The sequence below is a fragment of the Sesamum indicum genome, linkage group LG6, assembly GCF_026168435.1.
Source record: "Sesamum indicum cultivar Baizhima isolate 11 linkage group LG6, ASM2616843v1, whole genome shotgun sequence".
Taxonomy (NCBI): domain Eukaryota; kingdom Viridiplantae; phylum Streptophyta; class Magnoliopsida; order Lamiales; family Pedaliaceae; genus Sesamum; species Sesamum indicum.
Window position 1 is genome coordinate 2,785,443 of NC_142662.1, and position 27,454 is coordinate 2,812,896.

The 27,454-nt window shown below is 34.8% G+C and overlaps 4 protein-coding genes across 5 annotated transcripts; 1 reads left to right on the top strand and 3 right to left on the bottom strand.

Moving 5' to 3' along the window:
• Positions 1-2,728: 2,728 nt before the first annotated feature.
• Positions 2,729-5,104, bottom strand: LOC105165225 (NADH dehydrogenase [ubiquinone] iron-sulfur protein 5-B). Its single transcript, XM_011084170.3, has 2 exons — positions 4,781-5,104; positions 2,729-3,147 (listed from the first exon to the last, which is right to left on the bottom strand). Exons 1-2 carry the CDS (start codon positions 4,928-4,930, stop codon positions 3,052-3,054), a joined length of 246 nt encoding a protein of 81 aa, XP_011082472.1. The 5' UTR covers positions 4,931-5,104; the 3' UTR covers positions 2,729-3,051.
• Positions 5,105-12,158: 7,054 nt separating this feature from the next.
• LOC105165224 (UDP-glucuronic acid decarboxylase 2) lies at positions 12,159-16,659 on the top strand. The gene is made up of 7 exons (XM_088881182.1): positions 12,159-12,969; positions 13,114-13,256; positions 13,996-14,075; positions 14,890-14,973; positions 15,086-15,160; positions 15,948-16,040; positions 16,159-16,659. The coding sequence occupies exons 1-7, from the start codon at positions 12,368-12,370 to the stop codon at positions 16,372-16,374; spliced, it is 1,293 nt and encodes a 430-aa protein (XP_088737308.1). The 5' UTR covers positions 12,159-12,367; the 3' UTR covers positions 16,375-16,659.
• A 72-nt stretch (positions 16,660-16,731) lies between these two features.
• On the bottom strand, positions 16,732-19,966 carry LOC105165223 (uncharacterized). Of its 2 annotated transcripts, none has more exons than XM_011084166.3 (7): positions 19,853-19,966; positions 19,661-19,717; positions 19,367-19,391; positions 19,184-19,258; positions 18,851-18,955; positions 18,606-18,725; positions 16,732-16,985 (listed from the first exon to the last, which is right to left on the bottom strand). In XM_011084166.3, exons 2-6 carry the CDS (start codon positions 19,663-19,665, stop codon positions 18,609-18,611), a joined length of 327 nt encoding a protein of 108 aa, XP_011082468.1. In that variant the 5' UTR covers positions 19,666-19,717; positions 19,853-19,966; the 3' UTR covers positions 16,732-16,985; positions 18,606-18,608. The 2 variants fall into 2 exon arrangements, with proteins under 2 accessions (XP_011082468.1, XP_011082469.1); XM_011084167.3 differs by having other exon boundaries at positions 19,807-19,887.
• A 3,692-nt stretch (positions 19,967-23,658) lies between these two features.
• LOC105165222 (caffeoylshikimate esterase) lies at positions 23,659-27,245 on the bottom strand. Its single transcript, XM_011084165.3, has 8 exons — positions 26,682-27,245; positions 26,432-26,522; positions 26,308-26,340; positions 25,431-25,577; positions 24,903-25,033; positions 24,664-24,801; positions 24,459-24,557; positions 23,659-24,256 (listed from the first exon to the last, which is right to left on the bottom strand). The coding sequence occupies exons 1-8, from the start codon at positions 26,700-26,702 to the stop codon at positions 23,870-23,872; spliced, it is 1,047 nt and encodes a 348-aa protein (XP_011082467.1). The 5' UTR covers positions 26,703-27,245; the 3' UTR covers positions 23,659-23,869.
• Between the last annotated feature and the right edge of the window lie 209 nt (positions 27,246-27,454).

The following is a 27,454-nucleotide window of genomic DNA, read 5'->3' on the forward strand; positions in this document are numbered from 1 at the left end:
AAGTTTGGATCACATGTGCATTAAGTTGATCCATTGTCTTACCTTCGAACCTAAGTAAATCCGCAAGATCATCTCTCTCTCTCTCTCTCTCTCTCTCTCTCTCTCTATATATATATATATATATATATATATATATTTAAATATACATATACTCGACCAATTTGCTCTACAATAGATGTCAAAACTTGGACTTTTCACTTATTTTAGTATCAGAAAAAACCCACTTGTACATTTTTTTCTTTTTGTTCGTGGCCCAAAAGCTTTATACTGTCCATGAAGCAGACAATGTTAGACGTGAAGCCATCAGGAAATTTAAGATAATTTATTTAATCACATATCCTTCTCTTCTGCTCCTTCATCAGGAAATAGACTGTTTTAGGCATAGTGTTCGGTCTGTGTTCGTCCACTTCAAGCTCAGGCCGATTGCATATAATTCTCAAGTCCTTCCGTGCATTCAAATTATCCTTCATCTTTTCTTTTATGTCCATCAGGGTGAAAAATATAATTTCAAATATATTTTTCTCAATGTGCATGATATCAAGATTGTGTCAAATCAAATGCATTGCCCAGTATGATGTTTTTTTTCGTCCATTTGTGGTCGCCACCACAGAACGAAGGGAGTGTCAAGAGTTGTTCAACTACAGGACTGAACTCTGCAACCCAATCGCGGATCTGCTCTCCTGTCAGTCTTAGACGTGCAATTAGGGATGGCAATTTAACTTAGACCCGCGAAAATCCGTCTCGAACCCACCTCGAATGGGGCAATTCCGATCTAAAAATTATGTTCGGGGAGGGTCTTGGGTCTTAAGTTTTAAGACTCGTGCCGAACAGTCTAGGGTGGGTCTCGGGTCTAGGGAGACCCGTCTCGATACATAATCAATATATTTTTCTTAATTTCTTTATATAAGTATCTAATTTACTTAATATTTGACCTAATCTCTACCCTTTCTAGTTGCCCTTAAAACACTCTACTCTCACCTATCTCATTATCTCTCTTAAATGTCCATCTCTTTTCTCTCTCTCCCTCTCAAGCTTTTTCAAACCTTTCCCAAATTTACTTTTCTCTCCATCTTTCTTCCTTCTCTCTTAGTGTCTCGCCATTTCTCTTCTCTCTCACTATTTAGTCTTTCTTTTTTCTCAATCTCTTGTCTCACTGCCGCCTTGCCTCATTACCTCCTCGTGCTCGCCATCTCATCGTTCTCGCCATCGCTTCCTAACTCTTCTTTATGGCTTCTCTCCTTTTTTCTTTTATGCATTTTAAAAAAATTCTGATCTACCAGTGCAAACCCCCCTCGACAGATTTTCTAGCGGGATGGGGCGGGGCTAGACATAAAAAATCGAGGCGAGGCGGGTCCCCAATTTGTCTCGTAGTTGGCAGGGCGAGTTCTGGGTCCATCCAAACCCACTCTATTGCAATTCTATATGCAACCTTTCTTTCCACTCGATTTTTTATAAAGGTTTACTTGTTCCTACTATACAGATGGTCCTGAAGGAGAAACTGTCAATGACAATCAAATTAGCATGCCTTCCTATCGTGCTACAAATGGAATGCCTTCCCATAAGCGGGTAGGTTGTTCATGGTCCACATCAATGCCGCGCGGATAATGAATGCCTAGTTTGTGGCATTGTCATGCATTCGTACATCCACATGCTACAATTGCAACAACTCTTCGATCAAAGGCTCCAAGTACACATCAATCAGACGCTTCAGATTAGAAGGGCCAAGGATCACCATTGTCTGGGACATATACTCAGAACTCATGTACATTCTCGGGGGAGATTGCACAATGTAAGTATAATGAACAATATGAATAAATATGATCATACAGCTTGTGTGTTTTGCAGTCACTCTTTGTACTGTAGTAATCTCTTGGCAACGTGCACTACATTGAAAAAGCAATCTGACAACCTCGTACCATTATTAGTGACACACTTGTGGTAATAAGAGAAATAACCTAGCCCGGTTGCATAAAAATCCATCCTCTGAGCCCAGTCCATCTATTGTTCATCACCCCAATGGGGAATTACCGTACTCCTTAACAACTGGGGTTTGATCCTCCTGCACCCTCTTCTCGCTATGCGAAATGCAATTATAATGTACTGACATAAACCCTCACATATATAAATAAAAACTAACATTGTCAGGTGTTTTGAATCTTTCGATTTTACACTTCTTATACGGGCATCTGATTTTGTCTTTGTCCATATATCCATGTCGACACTTGGCCTATTATATGAAAGTCTTAACATCATTCTCAAACTTCAGCGTAAGACCCGCCCTCTCAGAGGTCCTTATCATACATCCATCTCTTCAGTGTCTTAACATGATGCTCATTATATATTCACACGTATATATAATTATATTTCAGGCTATAAATTTATAAATATTACTTATAACTAATAATACATAACATACAAGATGAAAAAATCAGAAAACTAAAATAATTAAACTGCAATTTAATTAATAAAAAGGGTTCAAGTTGTTACCTGGTCAACCAACACAAGAGATCAATGGTAGTCGTTCCAAATTACATAATTCTAGCTGATCAAGTCTATATGCATGAAAATCAGAGAGAGATTGAGAGTGTGTCTGGTTAATGATCAATTGTAGGAGAAATGAAATAAAATGAAAATAACATGCAGCACATATATATATATATATGTATATATATATATAAGCTAATTCAGACCGGCTCTTGGAACAGCCGTTGGAGTGACAATATAGCCGTTGAAAAATAGCCATTATACTCATCCAATAATGATACGGCTTTTGTAACATGTACAATGCATAAAGTTGTTCTTTGGAGAGCATCATCAGAGAATTCAAAAACAAATGCAACAATGGCGTGGCAAGCCTGCAAAATGGAGAAGCATGTTGTTCAAGGAAAACGATTTTATCTCATCATTTTGCACCAAAATTCCCATTTTGGAGGTACAAAGAATGGTCTTGCTTTTAGCATTCCAGAGTACAGATACTGATTCGTTTCTTTATTTTCAACAAGTTCAGAAGACAATCAGCTACTTCCCATCTTTAGAAGTTGGAGATGATGCTCAGTGATGAACATCCTCCCCACCTCCCTTGCCCTTCTCTGCTGCTGCTCTTAGTTGACGCTGCTCCTCCTTGTAGACCCGATTCCGACGTTGGAACTGCAATAAAAGTGATAATATTAACAGAAATAAGAATGGTGGTATTCAGCCCATAGTTTCTAAATCCGAGAAAAGAGGAGGTAAAGGCAGAGTGGACATCCAAATAAACCTAGTCTTGTAAATAAACCGAATCCTTTTTTATAGTCAAAAGGGAATTTCTGAGGCTTACATATATGATGCCCCATATACATGTAATAAAAAAAGATAAGGCCCTATAGAAGCTATTCTAAGAACTGTTTTATTGATCGAGAATCTCTTAAGTTTTATACAGAATTTTCTCTAAATACATTAACTTAATAATTTAATTTAGAGTGATAATTTATTCACGTAAATTATAGTTTCGTTTAAATATAGTTGCATACAGAACTATGTGAATTTGAAGCACATTTAACGTTTTCCCACTTGTTCCAAGCACAAAAAGGAATAACTGAGAAAATCTCTGCCAAATTTTTATTTCAGCAACAATGATGGTATGTTTTGGATTAGAACCATTATCTTCAAACAATAACCATGAAATGAGTTAACCACACACATAATTCTATTGGCATTGAGATATTTTGAAGTTTTGGGACTCATCAGCAATGTGACAGAAAATCCAATGACCAAACCAACAGCAACGTGACCGAAAATCCAGCAATTGAACTTGCATGATCCTATACGCAGGCCAACTCTACTCATAGTTCAGTGAATCCATCATGAGAACTCCACATTCAGCAGACTGTGACATTATAAGAGAGCTCAATTCCCTCACAGGGATGTACAAATTGTAACTAACAATGAATATATACAGATTGTTTCGGCGCCCTAACCAATAATTTTGGTTTACACATATTGGGAGCATTATTTCTCAACTTTAATCCATGCAGGATTTGAGCATGAATTTGTTACACAAATCTCCATCACTAGTTGAAACACTTATAAGAAAGCATCCATGGCCCTAAGTTGACAAATTGGAAAGATAAGTGGTCAGATAGCACCTATGTCATAGCAACCCAAAGATGTCTCACTGATCACAACGGTAGAAAGTACTACCAACGTATTCTCTCCCTCCCCCACCATTACCCTCAAAGGCTCAAACTAATCAGTCCCCTGTACTTATTATTGCTACATCACTCTTTACGGTATTCTCCAAAGCATAGCAACCCCAATCAACCGCAATCAAGTTATATATTTGCAGTCCAACTTATTACTAGAAGAAGACAGCAACAGATGAAACAATGATTTGTAAATAATTGGCCAACACTTTTCCAAATTGTGTAGAGGGAGAAATCGCGCGCTATCATAAAAATTTGTCCAACTCTACGGGTGTTTGGTTCCATAAAATTGAACTCAAGCAATCAGAACTGGTAAATAAATAATTATTTGTATATATATACATACATAAAAATACAGGCATATATAACCGAGAATGCATCTGAATAACTGTACTCATCATACTGCAATATACAAAATAGTCTACTGGATTTTGAATTGAAGCATTGGTAAAATTTCAATTCCAAGTCTAGAATTGTCACACCAAGGCCATGAAACTAACTAAAACCACGAGTGATCTGAACACAACCAAGTGACACGTAATTAAAAACCAAAAACTTCAAAAGACTAGAAGAAAAAGGTGAAGAACCCATGGACATACCTCTTTAGAGTGGTGGAGGCACTCCAAATAATCTTCACGGAGCAGTGCGCAATCTTTGGGCTCCCTGCAGCGAGACATGCAGTCGCTAAAATCCATCCAGAAATCATAGCAACGACCCTTATTCCCTGTTATTCCCCATCCCGACGCCATTTTTTCCTCTCCAAAGCTTTCTCCCTAGGGTTTCTGCAGCGATAATCAGTCAATTTCGGGCGTGGACGTTGAGACACAATGGGATTCTTCGATCGGAGACCCGGAGCCGATAATTGGACGAATTGGGAATTTAAGCTGGAGCTAAGCGACAAATCAATCAGGGAGATTTCGCTTAGGATGTCCCAGAAACCAGCGATCCAAAAAATATTGAAGAATGCGGGCTGATTTGGGTTATAAGCCCACAAGATGGCCCAAGTTTCCATGAAAATGCTTCAAGAAAATACCCACGGGCGCAAAGCCCAAGACTCACCAGTTGTGATAGTAATATATATTTTTGCGTATTGTACAAAATCGTATTTGAATCAACGAATTCATTTTAACCATACATTTAAATCTATATAAGACCCCATCCATTTTGAACTCAACCCACCCATCAAATATACCTATTGTGAAGTTAAGTAAATTCAACAAAGCTATCCATTTCATTTTTTTATGTTAAAATTTTTAAGGACAATGACGTAATGTTTATGTTGTCCAAATTTTTTACAAACTTCAGCTGATAATACTCTTAATAATAGTGATATATGGCCAAAATTCCTATAAAATTCTCGTGCGCATGGTATGAGATCACTTTTAAGTGAAATTTTCATCGAAATGTGATTTGAGATAGTTATATATAAAGTTCATATACTTTGAATGATAAAATATAATAGAAAAAAAATTAAATAGTAAAGTACAAAAATAATTGTATTTTCAAAGACAAAATATACTTTACGGGCTTTTAACTTTCTGGTATTGTTAAGGATATCTGGGTGAATCCTTAGTAATAGGTTGTTTACCCTTTTTTTTTTAGGCTTGGTCTTATTGCTCTTAGTTCATTATTAATTGTGATAAGCCTCGTATTATAATACCACCTAAGGAGGTGGTATTGTAATATGAAATGAACAAGAGAAAATATTATTAACTTCCGTAATCCCATATTGCCTTTACTCATGCCCTGCCATTTTATATGTTTGTTCCTACTTGTGCCCAAAATTACAAAGAATCGACTCTCTCCTTTTTTTTTTTTTTTTTTTTTCTGTTTATCTAGTAAAATTCAAGGGTTGGACAGCCCTTGCCACAAAATACATTCCGTGGGAATAGAGGGGGGGGAATTGGACCATCTCAGATAGCACCACGGGCCCATTTAGCCATACAGTGTGCAAGTCCACTAATAGCCTCGGGATTTTCCTAAAGTCCCATTTAGGCCATTGTTTCCAAATAAATTGGATGACTTGTACATCAATTTGGGCTAAACGATCAACGTCACCATGCTTGCTTTTGATCCAGTTGATGGCTACCAAAGAATCATAAGATAACATGTTCTATCTGTATAGCATGAATCTTTTCAATTGCCACTCTCAATGCTCTAAACTCAGCAAGATTCGGATCATAGACTAAGATTTGAGCGGTCTCCACATAGGTAAGGAAATTACAATGATCAAGAACAACAAATGTTTTCATACATTTGTCCTCCTTGAATGTGGCGTCCGTATTCACCTTGGTCCATCCCAATGGCAGGGGCATCCACTCACAATTAGCTTGGGTCTTGATCCCTTTAGTCTTTCTTGCATTGGGGTGTTTGATTGCTTTTCTGTCAATGAATCTTGCCACATCCTTTACTGTTTGGGCATTCTTCACATGAATTTGATAATAAACTCCTGCTAAATGGAAACGTCCGGGAACAATTGTGAATTTGGCTCGGACAAGCAAAGAAACCACTCTCTAATTGACAAGTGATTCAGAGGTTCGAGTCTCACTTGCCATTTAACATTCCGTAATTTGAGTTTGTATAATTTGGCAGATTTTACCTCGTGTTAGTAATGTGTCAAACAGGTTCTCCAGATGAACACTTTGAGTCTGTTGTGGATGTCAAAGCTCCAGATTCTTTTCCCAACAATTTCATTCTCATGATCAGTGGTTTCAGACTTTCGTTGGATGACTTGAAAGGCCGTCTTGGTTGAAAATTTTCCTGAGTTGGAGGGAGCCCAAAATGGTTTAATGGGTTCCATTCATTCTAGAATTTGGATTTCTTTTTTATTTCTCGGACAGTTTCTACATTGAATAATTGATTCAGGATGTCGAGTTTCCATTGATTCCCAACTTGATCAACTAAATCACGAACAAATCTTGGGCCAAGAGGATTAGTTTGAGTGAGTGGCACTGGGGTGAAATTCTGCATTGAGGGAATCCATGGGTCCTCCCAGATTCTGGTAGCTGAACTGGTCGAGACTGGAAAGCATGTTCCCATTTGAATCACTTTGCTACAGTTGACTGCATGTTGCCAAATCCATAGGCCTCCGTCACCTGTGAAGATGAGTTAAATTGCAAGTCATTTTTCAAATTTCTTGCACAAATAATTTGACAGCACAACTTATCAGGTTTCTGAAAAATATTTCAAGAGATATTTGAGACAAGGGCTTTGTTGAAATCAAAGAATTATCTAAATCCCAATCCTCTTTTGTTTTTTGGTTGGCAAATGGAATGCCAAGATTTAAAGGCCAGGAAGTGCTTGTTGCTTTCGGATGTTTTAGCTTTCCACCAAAATCATCTTACAATTTTGTCCATCTTCAAACAGATTATTTTTGGAATGAGGAATGTTGACATTGAGTAGACTGGAAATGATTGTGCAACATTTTTTATTCGAATCATTTTGCCCGCCCTTGAAAGATGTTTTGCCTTCCACATAGAGAGTTTTCTGACAAGTTTATCCATGAGTTCATTGAAAGCTTTGTTCCTTGAGGTTGGTTTGCAGAAACGGAAGTCCAAAATGTTTAACTTGATGGTTGCATATAGTCATTTGGAGGATTTCTCTTTTCCGCCTGTTTGGCACACTATGGCTGAAGTGGACAACAGACTTTCGACAATTTGCAATTTGGCTAGACCATCTTCCGAATTTGTCCAGGCACTCTCGGACAGTTTGTGCATCCTTTATTTCAGCCCTGCAAAAGATTGTGAGATCATCAACATACAAGAGATGGGAAATCGGGGAAAGATTTCTGCTAACTTTGATTCTTTTAATACTCCCAAGTGCCTTCCTGCAAAAGTAGATGGGAAAGAACTTCAGCATAAATAATAAAAAGATAAGGTGAGATAGGATCTCCCTGTCTGATGCCTCGAGTTGGTTTGAAGAAGCCATATGGTGCTCCATTAATGAGGACTGAGAAACTTGTTGTGGAAATACATTGGAACAACCATATGGTTTCCAAATGTTTGAGTTGTTCATCAAGTTCATATTGGAGGAGCTCCTCCAGTGCAATTGTTTCAACAGTTTGGTCACAAGTTTGGACCTCCAGAATCAACTCCCTTTGTATTTAAAAAAAAAGGAAGTATCTACTCTCAATTTCGAGATCCATTTCAATGTGTTGTGCTTTTCTTGCTCATTGGTCGTTTTTCTGATTCTTTTATGAAGAAAGATAGTGAGGAAGTTTAGGGGGGTTGAGGGGTGGCGGTGTTGTGGGCGGGGAGGGGAGGCATTGGGCGCGAGGGTGGGGGGCTACGTTGTGCCTGGGGGTGGAGGCTAACGAGAGGTGTGGGTGCGGGGAGGAGGGCTGATGGGGCGATATTGGGTAGCAACAGGAAGATGCTATTTTTGTGAGGATGAAGAAGACGAAGTCTTCTTTTTCTTTTCTTTTTTTTAATTAATAAAAAACACAAGAAAAAAGCTAATAAACAAACATATACGTGATGTTTGGATTTGTATTTTTTGTATTTTATTTTGTATTTTGGAGATAAAGAGAAAAAAATAGAAATAAGTAAGTGTGTGTCGAAAATAGATTGTATGTTTGGATTTGTGTTTTGAGGTAATTTAAAATATTTTAAAATAAGTGTGTAGGTTTGATGTTGGGATTTGGAAGACAAAAATCACTATTCATTGTTAAATCATATCTCTTTTATATATATGTATATATATAAATATTGTATGTTTGATATTGTATTTTTTGGAGATAAAATTTATTATTTATTATCAAATTATATCTTATTTATATATATATTATATATAGAAAGTTGAAAAATATAACAACACAAAAAAAAGTGTAAAAACACAAAACAAACATTGGATATGTTTTATTTTGTCTCGAAAAATGCAAAAATATGAATCCAAACATAGTGATAGTTTTTCGTACCTATTTTTTTCATTGTTTAATTACTTTGATAGTTTTGGTATTTTGTAATTTTATCCCAAATAAATTGCTATTCAATGAACAAGCAATAAAATTGTCACACAATAATTCAATACTTAATAAAATAAAAATAATATTATAAAAATCTATCACTATTATCCTAAATTTTATTATTTTTTAATTTACATCATTTTAATCCCATCACACAAAGCAAATAATATCTACGAGTGTAGATAATGTTATAGAGGTTGAAGTTACAAAGGATGTCAGCATCTGGGGATGGTTGCTACAAATGTAAAACTACTGTATTTGTCAGTAATTGATGTTTGGTGAGGTGGAAAATGGAAAACAAACCACCAATACCATCATGTTGCAAACCCCAATACACTTGCAAATTTGAAAACAAAACCCAAACTATTTTAGCATAGTAAATATTATAAATATTTTTTATATTTGATAAAAAATTATATAATTTTTAACTTGAAGTTGTATAAAATTATCAATTTTATTTTATTATATTTTTCTCTTTTAAAAAAAAAATAAACAAAATGGATAGAAAAATTTTAAAATAAATTATCCATTTAGTTCAAAAAAGAAAGAATCAATTTTTTTAAAAAATAAATAAAATTATAATTTTTAATCCATAAAGATATTCTGGTTCATTCACCACAAAAATTAAATAAAAATTCAATGGACACTAACGGATAGAGTTAATTATTGAACTACAGTTAAAATTAGAAAAATATTGATAATTTATCAAACAATGAATAGGACACGTATCATTATTATATCAAATTTTAGAAAAAATTATTTTAATATGACTAAATTTAAAATATTCCATAAAGGGCCACGTGGAAGACGAACAATCACCGTGGTCCGTGGCTTAAGGTGCAATCCAGTGCGACGTGCAGCCAAGTCCCAACTCAAAATCAGATCTCACTTTCGGATATGCTGCATCAGCAATTAGCTTTGATTAATTAGAGTACGTGGTCACGAACCCGTTATCTCTTCCTCAATGAAGTGCATGTGCACTCGATTCACCGTATTATTATACATTAAGATATTCAAATTTATTTCTAAATTAAATTAAAATTATACGAAGATTAATTTTTTTTAAAGAAAATATTTTTTCAATGACCGAAAATATTAAATAATGAATTTAATCCACGTGTCGACTTACAATAAAAAAAATTCTAATAGAATTAAATTAAAAAATAAAGTGTTATTTTTATATCTAAATGTATATTATTTTTTGTCAATATATTATTGAAATAGGCAAATATATTGATGGAATTTGAATCTAAGTATTACAAAGTTTTTTTTTAATTTTTTGATAATTATGTAATTATATAGATATTTCAATAACTGAGCAATATATCAATTCAATCAATACATCAATATAAATAAATATTATAAAATAACATGAAGTGAAATAAACACCCACATATCGATAAGACTCAAACCAATGACCTCAAACTTGTTCAAAGAACACCGTTCATAATCACTAGGCTAAACCATCGTTAAAATTACAATTTTCTTTTTTTGTATGTTAAGCGAAATTTGAACATTTAATTCTCGAGATTAGGTAACTATAATTGAAATCGCTGAATATTTTACTAATTTCTTAAAGTAGTTGTTACTTTGACTTTTCTTTTTAATTTTTTGTCCCACGAAAAACGAGCGTTTTTATTACTCAAAGATGGCAACAAGTTGCCTTTAAGTGGTTTTGATCCAATTGACCTGCTAAGGCCGGTGCTGTCCCTGTGGGATGATTAGACCCCTTCCTTTTCAAGATTTACAAAGTATTATTTTAATTATTTATAATGAATATAGAGTTAATTTAATTTTTTTTATTTATTTTTTAGTCGATAGGTGATAGTGTGTATAAATTTGTTATTGTCATAGGGGTTTTGACGCGGCGGCACTTTTACACCCACTGTGCGGCCTAGTTTCACACAAGCTAGCCAGCCTTCCTCACACACTCATTCTCGTGTATGAAATACGGTAAACAGGGACGAAAATCACAATTTCAGTATACAAGAATGCCGGATAATCACACAAATCCAACAACGTAAAATTTAGGGTCAAAACCACACTTTGATTGTTTCTAATACATGACCTATAAAGTAAAAAAAATTATATGAGAAAAATTTCAATTATATAAGAGAAATGTAAGAGATTATTCCACACTATTGTTGTAAATAAATATATAAATCAAAATAAGAGAGTTTGGAGAAATTATGAAAAAAAATCTTAAACATAAGAAGGCATAGCTTTTATGAAAATTATGGGCCTTTTGGATTGAATTTTCTATACCAAATTTTGTTATATTCTCTATTTTATTTAATATATATATTATGCCTATAAAATTGATTTTATTTATTTTAGGAATAATTATATAATTTTTTTATGATTTGGTATAGTCACAATTAGACTCCTTTTAATTTAAAGAATTACATTTAGTACTTTTAAGATTTATTTTCGTTCAACAAATAGATTTATTTATTAGTAAAATTCATAAAATTCGCTACCATCAGCAAAAAAGTTGAATTATCTTGATTGATGTATTACAAATTTATTATAGATCAAATAAATATTTTCTCATCAAATTACTCTTATACTTCTTCACACTCTGATAAATGTAAAGAAGTAAATTCTCATCTTTATAAGAGTAGTTTGGTCATAAAAGTTTTATTTGACTTGCAATAAGTCTATTTAGGGTGAATATGAATTTTCATATGATTTTTTTTATATCAACATATTTTGCGAATTTTATCAATGAATAAATTTATTTGTTGGAACAAAACAAAACTTAAGAATATTAAATATAATTTTTTGAATTATATGTAAGTTACATGTAATTACATACACATAACTCAAAGAAAAATGGTGGAATTATCCCTTTATTCTATTTAAGAAAAAAAAAATTACAATAGAATTAGAAAATGATACATAATCTTCACCAACCCCGTGTTCCAATTTACCTCTAACTACAAATGACTACCAATTTGTGATAATTACACCTTTGACCTCCAACAGCAGCAAACTAACCGAGGGCGACTCCGTAATATCCTGCTCAGACCAGCCTTTTTATACTGCACCCTCTCGTTATAACTTGAATCGTCAGAGACTACACCCCCACCACCACGCGCCGGAGTGGAAGTTGTCGTTTCTCCGGCGACGACTCCTCTCTCCCCATCCCCATCAATTCACACGCTGCCAAACACACATCGGAATCAAGCATCTTTGAATTGAGAATAGAAGAAACGTAAACATGGGTTCCGAGTTAATATTCCGAGGCCACGAGCCGCAGACCGCGAGTGACGCTTACTCGCCGAAGCCGCCGAAGCCCTGGCTCAGCGTTGTTCGCCCGATTCGCTACATGCTACGCGAACAGCGGCTCGTATTTCTGTTCGTCGGCATTGCTATTGCCACTCTGGTCTTCGTCCTCCGCCCTTCCTCCAATTCCCCCCCGCCGATCGGCTACTCGTACTTCTCCTCCGAATTGACTCAGCCGCACCGAGCCATATACCAGAACGGCCACCTGATAAACGGGTTTGGATTCAAGTCGGTTGGGAAAATTCCGCTCGGATTGAAACGGAAGGGTCTCCGGATCGTGGTAACGGGTGGGGCGGGGTTTGTGGGGAGTCATTTGGTTGACCGGCTTATGAAAAGAGGCGATAGCGTGATCGTAGTGGACAATTTCTTCACGGGGAGAAAGGAGAACGTCATGCAGCATTTCGGGAACCCCAGGTTTGAGCTCATTCGGCACGACGTCGTTGAGCCACTGTTGTTGGAGGTGGATCAGATCTATCATCTGGCTTGCCCTGCCTCGCCGGTTCATTACAAGCACAACCCTGTCAAAACTATCATATCCTTTTCTCTGAGTTTTGGTCATTTAATATTTCCTTTTTACATTCTTGTTGAATCCTCATCCAAACGGAGCAATAATAACTCTCGAGAATTTTATGTCTGTAAATCTGTTGTCGGGTTTCCTTAATGTCCGACTGTGCACAAGACGAATGTGGTGGGAACGTTGAACATGCTGGGGCTGGCGAAGAGAGTCGGTGCGCGGTTTCTGCTAACTAGCACCAGCGAGGTGTACGGTGATCCTCTGCAACACCCACAAGTTGAAACCTACTGGGGCAACGTCAATCCAATAGGTGGCTACTCTCTCTCTCTCTCTCTCTCTCTCTCTCTCTCTCTCTCTGGTAGACTGATTAGGCGGTAATCCCGCCGGCACAGCGCAGGTTAGCACGATATAGTGGGTGGAGGTTAAGATGAGCGCTTGGGTCATAGATAATGGAAGAAGTCGCGCTATCGTGGTGTGGGTTTTAAATTTAATGGATAATTACACACCTTTTCTTCAAATTTGGGTTGATTATTTGATATTTTTTTAATTTAAAAAATTACAATTTAAAATATTTAAAATTTATTTTTATTCAATAAATAGATTTTATTTAATTTTTTTTATCAATATCAATAAATTTAATAAATTTTAAATACTAAAAAGTATAAATATAATTTAAAATTAGGGAGAAGAGTGAAGTGTAATTACCTCTTAATTTAATGACCTTTTTGACCTGGAACTCTCCTCACATGATTCCAATTTTGAATCGCGACCTCTAATTGGAAATCCCCTTTTTGTCCTTTTCTACTCTGGTTTTCGAGAGGTACCAAAAGTCGTGGGCGTCTGCTGGGGGATTTTGTACGCTAGTGACTTCTAACCAAATCTATGAACGGGCATAGTTGTAATAAAATGTGGGGTGATGGGAGGGCAGATGCGTCATTTGATACGGAACTAGGCAATGTAAATATGAACAGTGAGTTGAAGGCAGGCAACGCAGGATTGCAGTCGGTTATTGAGAAAAATAATAATAATGTGGGTTGGTTTGGGCACAGGTGTCCGAAGCTGCTACGATGAGGGAAAAAGGACTGCTGAAACGTTGACCATGGACTATCACAGAGGCGCTGGCGTTGAGGTTGTTTCTCTTCCTTTTCATTCTTCAAATTCCCCTATTTCTTACCAAAACTTTTATTCTTAAATCAAATTAATTATAAAATAAATATAATATAATTTTAAAATTAATTATTTTTTTTAAATTGTATATCAATCACAAAATAATTATATTGTACTTTTCATATAATTAATTCAAATTCGATGGACCGTGTTGGGATTTGAATTTTCCTCTTGTTGGAATGAATTTTCTAATCCAAAACACGTAAATCAATACAATATTTATTCATTAAATAAAAAAAAAGAAGAAAAATTGACTCATATTACCATAGTACTATAATTATTATTACTTCTTTCTCTTTATGGTACATTATTATTAGGGCAAAATACACGGGCACCATCTAGGATCAAGTTTAATTACATAAACACCTCTGTTATTTATAAAATTATAAATACACTTTTTGGAGTTGCTGTTGTAATTATAAATATACTATCTATTTAGCAGTAAAATATTATAAAAAAAACACCTCTAATGGTACACTACACAAATACCCCATCATGGGGTGTGCCTGTAATTTTACGAACGACGAGATGTTTTGCGTAACTAGATTTTAACCCCATGCGGTGTTGATATAATTTATCCATGTTATTACTATTGTTTTATCAGATAGTCCACTTGATTTTGGCGACTAATAAAGTTATTAACTCATAATTGGAATGCGAATGGAATAATACCTTTAATATCAAGCGATTTTTTTTTTTTAAGAGTAAGCAAGTATCCAGCTGTGTACATTGATTTGTTCCAGAACAAATACTTATAGCAAAGGAAAACTTGACAGGTGAGGATTGCTAGGATCTTTAATACATATGGACCTCGTATGTGCATTGATGATGGTCGTGTTGTCAGCAACTTTGTTGCTCAGGTAAGAGGTGTTTCTACTGTTCTTCTTCTTGTCGGAAAATATCTGTGTTCTGTTCGTCTTTAATGTAGGAGTGCTATGTTTTTTTCTTTTTTTTTTTGTTATGGTTGGGCAGGCATTGAGGAAAGAACCGTTGACAGTATACGGTGATGGGAAGCAGACAAGAAGTTTTCAGTATGTTTCTGATTTGGTAAGTAAGTTTTTCAAGGTTAATGATGCGTAAGGAATCGGTTGTACCATATTACTGCCAGCTACTATCATTTCGATTTTGAACATGAAAGATTCTAATTTAAGGTTGGGTGGTGACATTATTGGAGTAGATCTCAAGTTTAATGGGTGAATCTGAGGGCTTATTAGGCTAATAAAAGCCATTTTGAATTTGTCATCAATGACTCTGTGGTCTTTCTATATTGTCATCTGTCAGTGGAGTGGAGTCAAGTGCATCTTTACATAGTTTTTAGTTTGATGTCCAGGCTGCATAATGACATCCAGAAATTACATAAATGCCCTCTAATGGTGCACGCCTTTTATGATTGGGCTAGGAATGACTAGCTCGAGAATGTTTACATTAAATTGATTAGCTCGAGAATGTTTACAAATATTAATGGTCTCCTTGCCCCAAGTGCGAATTTTGATACTCTAAACTTTCATACCATCTTCATATTTCCTCCTACTAGATCGTACTAAATTAAGCAAATCAAGACCATTCTTCCTTTCTTTTAGAATACACCAATGGGTTTTCAGTTTAACTAAACACTTTGGGAGAATTCTATGAATAGATGTCACGTAGATACACTTTCTCAATCCAGACACGCAGCATAATTAAGCTGTAGAAAGAGTATTGCATCAGAAAATGCAGATGAATTTTAAAAAATCACATATGAAATGGGTAGGTCAAACAAGCTTGTTTGTTGTGCCAAATAGCTCTTAAAAATTTTATGTTTGTGTACCAATATGTGTTGTTGTTTAATCATAAGGTCGAGGGACTAATGCGGTTGATGGAAGGAGAGCATGTTGGGCCGTTCAATCTCGGGAACCCTGGCGAATTCACTATGCTTGAACTTGCTCAGGTACACCCCCTTTTCACAGATTGCATGTTGGATTTGTGTAAAGTTTCTTGTTTCATTTTAAAGATGTGACGAGACAGCTTCGTAACAAAACGCTTCTGGGAATCTTGTGGGGCTGCAGGTAGTTCAAGAAACCATTGACCCAGATGCAAAAATAGAATTCAGACCCAACACAGAAGATGACCCGCACAAGAGGAAGCCCGACATCTCCAAGGCAAAGGAGCTGCTGGGTTGGGAACCCAAAATACCACTGCGCAAGGGTCTCCCTAGAATGGTCAAGGACTTCAGGCAACGCATCTTTGGCGACCACAAAGAAGATATTGCTTCCTCAGCATAACAAAAAGCTATGGAGTTGCATATGCATAACATCTCCTAACCTCGCTGAAGAGATAGGGAGAGTACTGATTTGACCGTGAATGATCATTCGTGATCTTCATTGCCAAAACATGGTGCAATATAGCACAGCCACGGCTTGATAGAGCTAGCATGAAGCAGTGGCATCACATCTGCTCTTTAAGATAGTTCCTAGAGGTTAATTTGGCCAAACTACATCTTGTTTTTCTTCTTTCCTTTTTCTTTTTTTAACCGGCTTCTAGTAATAAAATGACTGCATTATTATTTACTTCTGTCGATACTTACCCAGTTATTTTGGAGATTCATATCATAACAAATTAGAGATGGTAGAGCCAACACATGAACAAAATAACCACAGAAGCTGTTAACTTCAATAAGCATCAGCTACAGGCTACAGCAACGTATAAGGTTAATAACTTCTTCCCAGTCAAGCACACTAGTATACTACAAATTCAGATTAAGGTTTCAAACAGGGTGAAAGTGAAATACAAAAAGCTGTGAACTGGTGTAGAAAAGTTACAAAATGGTGGAACCACCACATCATCTATAATCTATCATACTGCACGTTGCATAGACTCACACTGCATTCCCAGCCTGCATCAACGAAGAAAATTTAGTATGCTATAATAATGCGAGATCATAAAACAAATTAATGGATCACCTAGCATCCTTGCACCACAGCTTCTAGCTCTACTAAAAGATGGTAAATCACAGCAGAGAATGAAGAATAGAACAACGATCAGAAAACCATACAATGAATGGCCAGGTTTGAGCAACTAGAACATTGAACAGCAGGAGCTCTAATGGAAAAGATTCACAGTTAGACATCCACAAGTGAAATCCAACATCTTATACATTGGATCCATCAGAACTACAAGTACAAAGAAAAGACTAGTAAATGTCGCATTGCTCTCTCCTTCAAAAAGGTGACTCAAAAAAACCAAAAATGAAATGCATGGAGGACAGAGGATCAAATGAAGGAAGAAAAGACGGTTCAATTATTTTTTTATTATAAAAAAAAAGAGAACAATAAAAATATAACTAACATAATACACAAGAAAATTATAGCAAGTCACGGATACAATTTATTTTTTTAATTTTAATGTCCGCGACTTCACCAATTTTTTTTTTAATGTTGTTCGCAACTTCACTTGCATTCGTGGATGTCAAATGAGACTTCTTAATTCTATTTATTATTTTTTATAATTATTAATTAACAAGTAATTATAAATTTTAATATTTAATTAATTATAATTATTAATAAATTTTAAAATGTACATATCCAAAAAGATAATAAATTATTACTGAATATTGTTTGAGGCACGTAATTTCCAATTTTAACAATGTTACAAAATGTGAAATTGAAGTGCTTTTTTGCAAGCTATTATAAATATTACGATAATTACATGTTTTAAAAATGACCATTTGTCCCACAATTGGCCGGTGACGTTGTCGTCGAAGTCTTCTTATTTCCTCACCTACATTCTATGTTGGCTCATTTTAAATGAGGGATAAAATTAATAATTTATGTAAAAAAAAATTCTGAGAAGAAAAGAAATTAAAATTGGAATGCAAGTGCCTCAAACAATATGAGTAATAATTCATTATATTTTTTTATAAGTACATTTTAAAATTTATTAATAATTATAATTAATTAAATATTAAATTCTATAATTATTTACTAATTAATTATTATAACAAATAATAAAAAATAGAAATGGCAAATGAGACTTCATTTGCCAATGATTGAAGTTATGGATGGCAAATGAGACTTGTCATCCACGACTTCTTCACAAAAATAAAAAAAAATAAGTAATGCAAGAAAAAAATTTTCAAAAAAAATTGGTGGTTATCCGCGACTTTACATTAAAATTAAAAAGAAAATATTTGTGAAGTTACCGACCTTTGCTATAATTTTGTTATGTGTAATATTTTAGTTATATTTTTCTTATTTCTTTTTTTTTTATAATAAAAAAATAATTGAACCGAGAAAAGACAATGTCAGCAATTTTGGACAGTCAACAAATAAATATAACTGCTAGACAAGCATGAAACTAGAGTGCTTCAGAAACTAATACTAAATTTTGATTGCCTAATAATCTGAGCTAGAAAATAGGGTAAAACCTGGCACAATCTAATGATAATGATATCTGAGATTTACAGTCAATCACACATAACTTGAAAAGCATTGGTTGATAAAAACAGAATGCATACCTCTCACTTAGGATTTCTAAGGACAATGATCACAGAGTCTCCACGGAGGAACATCTTACTAATAAAACGATCCTTGTTAACTGGAAGAGCTTTCTTTTTGCCTTTACCAGTCTTGGGCACCTAGGCAGCCAATAACAGTTACACCAAGGAATTAGTACCATAGCCTACCGGCACAAACAAAATGCATAATTATATGACACTTCAACTATTCAAACAGATTTTATGTGTTACAGAAATAAACCAACCTCAGTCCACATCTCCCGCACATTTTCTAGCACCATGTTGCAGTGGCGGTCAAAAGCCCTCACATGACCCAGAAGCTTTTTGTTGTTGCGGCAGTTGATGAGCACCTACCAGCCAATAAACATGAGTCAAGTAACTCTTGGAAATATAGTAAAATCAAAACGGGAAAACTCATCCACAAATTGAACAATGAGGGCCCGAAGGCAAAAGAACCAATAACGGAAGAATAGAAGAGAAAACAAGAATTTAAGAAGCCTAAAGGTTCAAAATAAAAAAATGAAGAAACCACGGTAACAGGAAATAAAAACCCTGATTTCTAAAGAGTTCACCAGTACCTGTGTGTTATTCTTAACACTCATCATCAAAACAGAAAGTGGACCTGTGTTGAATTCCTCTTCCTCATTCTTCCCCTGCAAGAACATAGCTCCACTTAAGCTACAAAAGTTTTGGTTTTCTATTACCAGAACATAGCCAACTATAACAACATGAAGGAAAGAGGGAAGAGTCAGTTAACATACGGGGGCATCCTCTTCCATTGGCCGACTGCATAACCAAAAAACATCAGCAGAACCAGTTAGTCGTAACCATAAATTATCTTGATAGTTAAAAGAACTCAATAAAATAGCTAAAACGTTACGACAAAATATCCTAAAACTTTGGGGAAAATAAAACAAAAGAAATGCAAAAACAAATTGCGGGTGGGAGTGAACTTGAATTCTCAAAATCACCTCATAAACCATCAAATAAAAAACTAATTTAGCATAATGCTCATTAAAACCGTAGGTAAAAAAGGAACAGCTCCAGTCACTTACCTCATATTCGACTGATTACACGAGCTTCAGAGAAAAACACAACTGCCAGACGACGACCTGAAACAAAACTAGCGTTTCAGAGAGAAGAGGATGAAAAGGTGGAAAAACCGAGACAATAAGCATCAAGTAGTAGGGGAAATTAAGACCTGAAAACAAGAAAACTTCGAAGGAATGAGAGAATGAAGAACTCACCAGTCGCGAAGTGCGGGGTTTTGATTTGGGGGCAAGGGTTTTGACGGATCTCCGAATTTGCCCACTTTCAGCGAATCATGGGGAAATGAGTACGATGTCCGCACGTGTGAGGAAGCCCAAAAGCGAAATAAGGCCCAAGTGAGTATTTTTATGGCCCAATGAAAGGGCCTACCAAACTCAGGTATGTAGTCTTGTAGTTTAATGTGTGTAATGGACCCTTCAGCCCATCCGTCACTTTCACCCGGATTTATCCAGGTTAAACCCGACCCGACCCGACCCGACCCAATAAAAAGAGTAAAAGAATTATATTTTTTTATTTTATTAAATAAAAAAAAGTAAGATAAAATTAATAGTTAATTAAATTAATTAATTAATAAAAAATATGATTATTTGTGGGAAAGAAAAATGATATATGTAAGCGTATTTTGGTCGATTCATATTTTGACAGCCATTATTATAAGGCTCTCTCCCTTAATAAATAGTGTACACTATTTGTTTACACTGTTTTTATATGATTAATAGGCGTAACTAATTAAAAAAGATAAAATTATATTTTTGATCTTGTAACTTTAAGTCATTATATTTTTAGTTTTGTAATTTGCTTTATTTACACATTTAATTCTTTTTTTTTTTACGAATCTTATCCTAAACATCTCACATTTAGTCATTTTTTGACAAATTTAATCTTTTCTTGACAATTTTGATCCTAAAGACATAGTTATAGGACCAAATATGAGATTACAGTGTGAAGAAAATTAAAATTATCAACACTGGACTAAATTTACCAAAAAAGGACCAATATCAGATGTTCATAATTGAGTTCAAAAAAAAAAAAAAAAGGACAGAATGTATAAGTAGAATAAATTACAGAACCAAAAATATAATTTTGCCTTAATTAAATTACTCAATAGATTTCGAATTTAATTTGGATACAAAATCTTAGGACTTGACATATATTCTGGTAACGCACTTTTCATCTAAAAATTTAGGGTTAATTATATTTAACTCCTTTTAAAAATATTAAATTATATTTTTTCTAAAAAAAATATGAAATTACTATACTATCTCTAAAAATTTTCGATTTACACCTAACATCTTTTCGTTAGAGTTTGGACAGAAAATGCTGACATAAGGAAAGAAAAATATATAAATTTTCAATATTTCCCCTCATTTATCATTTTCATGTAATTTTTTGTATTTTCAAAAGGAAAATATAATATATATATATATATATGTGTGTATGAAATGAAGTTAACATCACTATATCTTTTACTTAATAAGTACAAAAGCATAAAGACATTAAATAAGAGGTAAAATTGGAAGTTTATGCAATTTTTTTTTTGCTAACATTAGTTTTTCCAATCCAAATCATAACGAAAGAGAATCATGTGTAAACGGTCAATTTTTGGAGAGAGTGTAAGTTTAAGTTCAATTTTTTTTTTGAGAGAATCTGTAATTTCGAATTCATATGAGGTCTAAATGTAATTAATCAAAAATCTAAAGATGGGAAATAAAACCAGTTTATACATGTTCATTTTTAGCACCCCCCACACACTACATTTAATTATTACTAATTCATTGTTTCTTAATTGGAACTTATTCTATAAGTAATTCCCTTTCAACCCGTAAAATAAATTCTATTTTACCAATATAATATGTATATAGCATAAAAGATAATAGATAACGCCAAAAGTTTATATCTATCCTTACCAGATGTCCTCATGTACATAACCTCAAAGGAAAATAGTATCAAAATTTAAAATACAAACCCAACAAAAGACTAGAATATTTAACAACCAAACAATCAAAAACTCCGGCTTCAAATGTCACAGCTAACCCACCTAATAAGAATAACAGCATGGCTCAAAATTCGATGTGGCTAGTCAGTGTTACCTATCTCCTAAAAAGTACGTGGCAAATCACATCAACTAACAAATATTCGTCATATACCAACAACAGATGCAATGAATAATACATACCCACAACTGTAAATCCATCAACGACATAATATTTAATATTATCATTTATTGTCTAAGGGCCCTACTTATTCTAGTTGGAGTACATCAGTAATGGTTTTGCCGACCATCATCATCTCAGTCAATGTCGTATCATATACAACACAGGGTACTCGTTGTATGTGATATCCCCATACTCTCTATCCCAATGTGTAGTAATATCAGCATAGTATATAACAACAAACATGACATCTCCACACCAGCCCAGTGTGTAGCTAACAGCACAGGATATTTCCCGCTACCCCGGAACACTGCAGTGCCTTACGCGCCATGGTAACTAGCTTAATTCATTTTCTTTTCATATCACATCATCAACCACATTATTGTCAATCACATTATCGTAAACAATCGACTATGTTCCCAACTAGGTAAGCACCATCTTTTATTTCAATTCACAACAACAATATCACTAACTTCATCATTCTGTTATCTATAATAATTACTTACTCAGTAATAACTTCGCAATTCGATTTCATGCAACAATGAATTATACGATCACATAATCATACCACTCTCACATCCATACATTACAAGCACATATAACATATAGTAACAATTCTACTGATATTAAGGTAATCCAACAAACAATCCACAACTAATTATATAAACAATCAATATACAAAATGCACGTATGTAAATATATAAGTCCAAGTTCACGATCAAATATAAGAAATCAATATATATATATATGTATATATAAAATATATAACACTAAACATATCAATATATATATATAAATCCAATTAGCTATACTTACCTCAAATCCCAAAATGCTCCAATTAACACAAGGGATTGCTCAACCCTCTACTTTGTCGTCACGTCCTATAATAGAGCATTATACGTATAATCAAAATATATAGAATATCATAAACTCTAAATAAAATATTATATAATGTTACATTTTCCACCAATCTCTTAATATTTCACTTATATTAAAGTCCAAGCCCATGTTTCATTTTCTTTTAAATAACTACACTTTCTAAGCTTCCCAAGTATATATTTAATTTATCAACTAGATCATAAGATTTCATTTAATCAAACCCCTTATATATTTATTACTATTGTTTTTGACAACATCTCTAAATCATAAAACCTCATTTTTCCTCTTTAATAACATAATATTTCTTAAATATAATTTTCGAAATATTTCTATGAATTTTCTACCAATTTATCGTTACTGTATATTTAATTAAACAACAATACATAGAATTACGTATTTAGTTAATCATTCCGATGGAATTGTGTAACTTAACTATAATAATAATTAAATATAGCAAATCTAATAATTTAATTAACCAACTATGTCATTTTTAAATCAAATATAACATTTAATTCGACACTAATTTAAATAATCAAACTCATAATATTTCAATTAAATAGTACATTACTCAATACAAATAATTTAATAAACGGACTAATTAAATAATATAATTATATAAATTATTATAAAGTAAAATATAAAATTTCGCGTACCTATTTCGTTTTCTGAGTGTTTGTCTAATTGAGCGTGTGTGTGTGTGGCAAATTGAAACCATTATACATATTATAAATATATAATGATGTATGGGTATGTAAGGCGGTGGGTGGCATAACGCTGCTCACCCCTTTTTCTTTTATTCTATTTTTATATTATTTTTTTAATAATTTATCATTAAATCCTTTCTAATTTTTTTAATTAATATAATTTTACCTCAAATATTATAATAAACTCTAATTTAATCTATTTAAATTTTATTATATCTTAATTTTAATATATAATTTATTTATAATTAAATTTAAATTCCTAAACAATTACCAATTATCTCTCAATTATATGAAAAATTCTACGAGCGATCGCATCATTTCGATGCAAATCATACATTTATCCATCAATGTCTCGTTGAGACATTGTCACGGAAAGTAAAAACAAGAAGAAAATAAAAAAAGTTGTCCTAGAAGCAGCAAGACTCCCAGTGCTCGTCTCTTATGCTTTTCGTAGTAGTTTCTATCTTGTGGAATACAACTACATGGCTGAATGATGGTAAAAACCACGGGTCTTCTGTCCGTATAAATATTTCCCTTTCGAGCTTGTTCTGTAGGGCTTTTGATCGATCACTGTCGTTGGGGATGCTGTTGCGGTTAAACTATCCGTGCCAGGAGTCGACTGCTGGATCGATTTGATACTGTCGGTGCCACCTTCTCCTGAGCGCTTATCGAGCCATGATAAGATATCTGAGAAGACTATCTCAATGTTGTCGTCGGGTTCGCCTGATGTCAAGCCATGCCACATCCCAGGATATAGTTTTATCGTCTTGTCTTTACTGCTGGCTCTGTCGTATAGCGCCCTGCTAACGTCTGGGTCGGTCACCGTGTCAGCTTCACCATGCAACACAAAGAATGGCAACGTCACCTGCAAAAAAGTACCAATAGCCGATTATAGAGACGTAGTGTATTTTTCAAAAAGAGTTATTTTTTGGGCGTATCAAGTTAAACGTCAGGGGTGTTAATGTAATTATCCTAATACCTAATATGTAATGGAAACACAATGTGATGAGGGGGTGGGGGGGGGGGGGGAGTCACTGTCAAACTGGCTGGAGTGGTGCAATTGTCACCTCATTCAAACTATCCTCAAGGTTCATGCTAGTCCTGAGCAACTCCAGTGCAGTTTTCAATCTGGGCTTCTCTTGATATATCAGTTTGTTGCCGCGAATCTGCAGGAAAATGTAGCAACACGGATAATTACGTGTATTAGTGAATTAATTTCATCAGGTCGATCAATCTAATCTCATCATCACATTGTTCATTGTTTAGGCTTACCTTTTCTCGTTTTACAGGATCCTTGAAGGCTGAATCGATGACATCCTTGGTCGGAACTATCTTCCATTTCGGTATTACGTCTTCCACCCGAGTCAACAGACTAATAACTACAGGGTGTGGCTTCACCTTCTCAGATATCTAACAATTGGAAAAACAACGGAGTATCTAAATCACATATTAGTCCAATTTTCAGCTGCACGTTTACATAATAGTAACTCTTTTTTATACTAGTGTATGACCTTACACATAGGAGCAACTAGAACAGCACCATCCCAGAAACCAGGGTCCTTCTTGTGTGTTAACAGAGCAACTGCCCCTCCCATCGACTCCCCGTATAGGAATCTTTTCTTTTCCCTGTACTCTTCCTGAGCTGTAATTCAAAGAAAACCAATGTCCGGTAAATTTATAACTACAACCCTACAATACTTCATAGCATGCCATGAAATCCACGGATGGACGGTCATGTTCATTTGTATTTTCAGAATAAGAATTAATGAGCAGGTCGAAACTCCTTATCAAATTTGAAAGTATCAAATACAGATTTGCAGTAGCAATTTTCATTGTGCTTGCTGACGCAGATAGGTCTTAAGTTATTAAAGGCGAGAAATTTACTGAAACTTAAAAATCTACAGTCCCATTATAGCACAGGTTGTCGTGGTCATTCAACCATCATTTACCCCAAGATGATTAATTCACCACCTGCTTTCATGATTTTAAAAGACTGACTTCTCAACTAAATATCTTATTGAACCATAAAAATGACTTACCACAAATTGACTTGAAATATTCACTGCAGTCATTGATGATGTTATCAAACCTCTTGATGTAACAACGAGCACCAGATGACCGTCCGTGGCCTTCATAATCGATCCCAAAGACACCATAGCCATGACTTGCCAGCTTTATCCCAACACCTAATCCAAATGAAAAGCAATTGAACTATTAATCAGAAGTTCAAAATCTACGTTTGGTAATCAAAAAAACATTCTTCACCATATTCCTTCTCATGTAGCATCGTACTTACAATAAAACTTGCTCAAGCCTGGCCATGTTTTCTCATTCTATTCTTCTCATTCGCTAAAAATGTCACATATTTGGCCAACGACTTAATCAAATAAATGCCATCATGACAAACAGCCACTGAGTGTTGGTGAATCATTAATAAAGCCATTATCCTACATTACTGATGTTCTGTTCTTGGTATGAAATAGCGACAGTTAAGGCTTACAATTAGTTGATTGACAACCTAACACACCAAACTCATTTTTCAAAAGCCAGCAGGCCCAGTAATTGACAACACGCCGATTTCATAATTTCTTATTCAAATAGTCATCTACGCCCATATCGTCATTGGTATACGTTATAGCCACTGTCCACATAAAATCAAAGGAAGCAAAAGTGCAACAGGGAATGGGCACTCAGCCATAGCTTTTTCTTATCTTTTTTTTAACACAAAACGCTGGTCTGTCTAAGTAGAAGTTTGAATGTAAACTTGATCAGGTCTAACTTGTAATCTCCTTGTACATGAACACATTGACATTTTCAACAGGAATGAGCTCAAGAATCATGTTAAAGAGACATTGAGTAACAACACAATCCAATTGCAGTACCATGAGAGTTGAAAGCAAGAAACAATATTCATACCTCTCATGAAGTTACCACATTCCATGCCATAACCTGCAGCCTCATTCATCAGTTCAATTTACTGGGAAGAAAGTAGTTTCACAAAACTTAACTGAGAGAGATACACACAAAAAGAGACACCCACCATGGCAAAGAAAAACCAGAGCTTTTGGACAAGAAAACGGCAGCCATCTGCAAGTAAACAGCCGGACTCCTCTAGAGTTCATTCTGTACTCCTAATAAATCAAGAACACTTACTTAACCGTAGATAAGAACCAACCAAGATCTCTCAAACCCAGTAAAAGGGTAAGCACTAATGCAGCATCACATTGCTCCAAATAGGATAGAAAAAGCACTGAACACAATAAAAGACAACAAAATTAAACATAACCCACCTCACAATACTCAACATCCATCTTTGCCGCTCGCAGAAACTATCCAATTTCTATCGAGTAATGGGACTCAACATCCGAACATGCCCGTGATCCGAGCCGAGAGAAACCAAGTCCCGGATCCAGAAATGATGAGGTTGACACACAAAACCAACCAAAATACACAAAGAATACAGCTAAACAAAGGAAGATGTTTTCAAGACGACGCCTTTCTATACAAATAGAGAGAGTTGGATGAGATAAAGCGCAATGAGGCGGTTTGATGACGATTTCTGCTTCTTGGGGGATCGATTCCAAATTTGCAGGGTTACGTGTGGGCTAAGCCCATACAGACGTACATATACAGAACTCGAGATAGAGATGTAGATATATAAATAGATAGATACACGTAGAGATACAAGAAAAAGATTACATATACCCCAAGTGAATGTGTATGTGTGTATGTATGGTGAGATGCATGTGCAGTGAATGATTGAGGAGCAGGGAGGATGACGCCTTAGCCGATTCTACAAAAAGAAATTCAGGCCCATTCTTCTGTCGTCGTCTTCTCTGCTTCTCTGTCGATCCTTATCGCGAATCTCGATACTTATAGACAGCGACGTCGATTCCATGGGACACGTGCCCGTTGCCCGTTATTGGAGGTGTGTTGTTATTGGTGGATGAGTTAAGTTGTGTCTAGATTTTAATAGTTGGTTTTCAAATTCTATTTGCTTAATGCTAGATCAAGTAACGTTGACACGGATAGAAAAATGTCTCGTATTGATTTTATAATTTTA

Excerpts from the sequence above, each read along its gene's own strand:
- LOC105165225 (XM_011084170.3), bottom strand. The coding sequence starts at position 4,930 with ATGGCGTCGGGATGGGGAATAACAGGGAATAAGGGTCGTTGCTATGAT. Across the intron at positions 3,148-4,780 it reads GCCTCCACCACTCTAAAGAG|TTCCAACGTCGGAATCGGGT; the intron begins GTATGTCCATGG and ends CTTTTATTGCAG.
- LOC105165224 (XM_088881182.1), top strand. The coding sequence starts at position 12,368 with ATGGGTTCCGAGTTAATATTCCGAGGCCACGAGCCGCAGACCGCGAGT. Across the intron at positions 13,257-13,995 it reads GGGCAACGTCAATCCAATAG|GTGTCCGAAGCTGCTACGAT; the intron begins GTGGCTACTCTC and ends GTTTGGGCACAG. Across the intron at positions 14,076-14,889 it reads ACAGAGGCGCTGGCGTTGAG|GTGAGGATTGCTAGGATCTT; the intron begins GTTGTTTCTCTT and ends AAAACTTGACAG.
- LOC105165223 (XM_011084166.3), bottom strand. Across the intron at positions 18,956-19,183 it reads GTGTTAAGAATAACACACAG|GTGCTCATCAACTGCCGCAA; the intron begins GTACTGGTGAAC and ends ATTGGCTGGTAG. Across the intron at positions 18,726-18,850 it reads TGCGGGAGATGTGGACTGAG|GTGCCCAAGACTGGTAAAGG; the intron begins GTTGGTTTATTT and ends TTGGCTGCCTAG.
- LOC105165222 (XM_011084165.3), bottom strand. The coding sequence starts at position 26,702 with ATGGATGTTGAGTATTGTGAG. Across the intron at positions 24,558-24,663 it reads ATCCTGTAAAACGAGAAAAG|ATTCGCGGCAACAAACTGAT; the intron begins GTAAGCCTAAAC and ends ATTTTCCTGCAG. Across the intron at positions 24,257-24,458 it reads TTGAGGATAGTTTGAATGAG|GTGACGTTGCCATTCTTTGT; the intron begins GTGACAATTGCA and ends ACTTTTTTGCAG.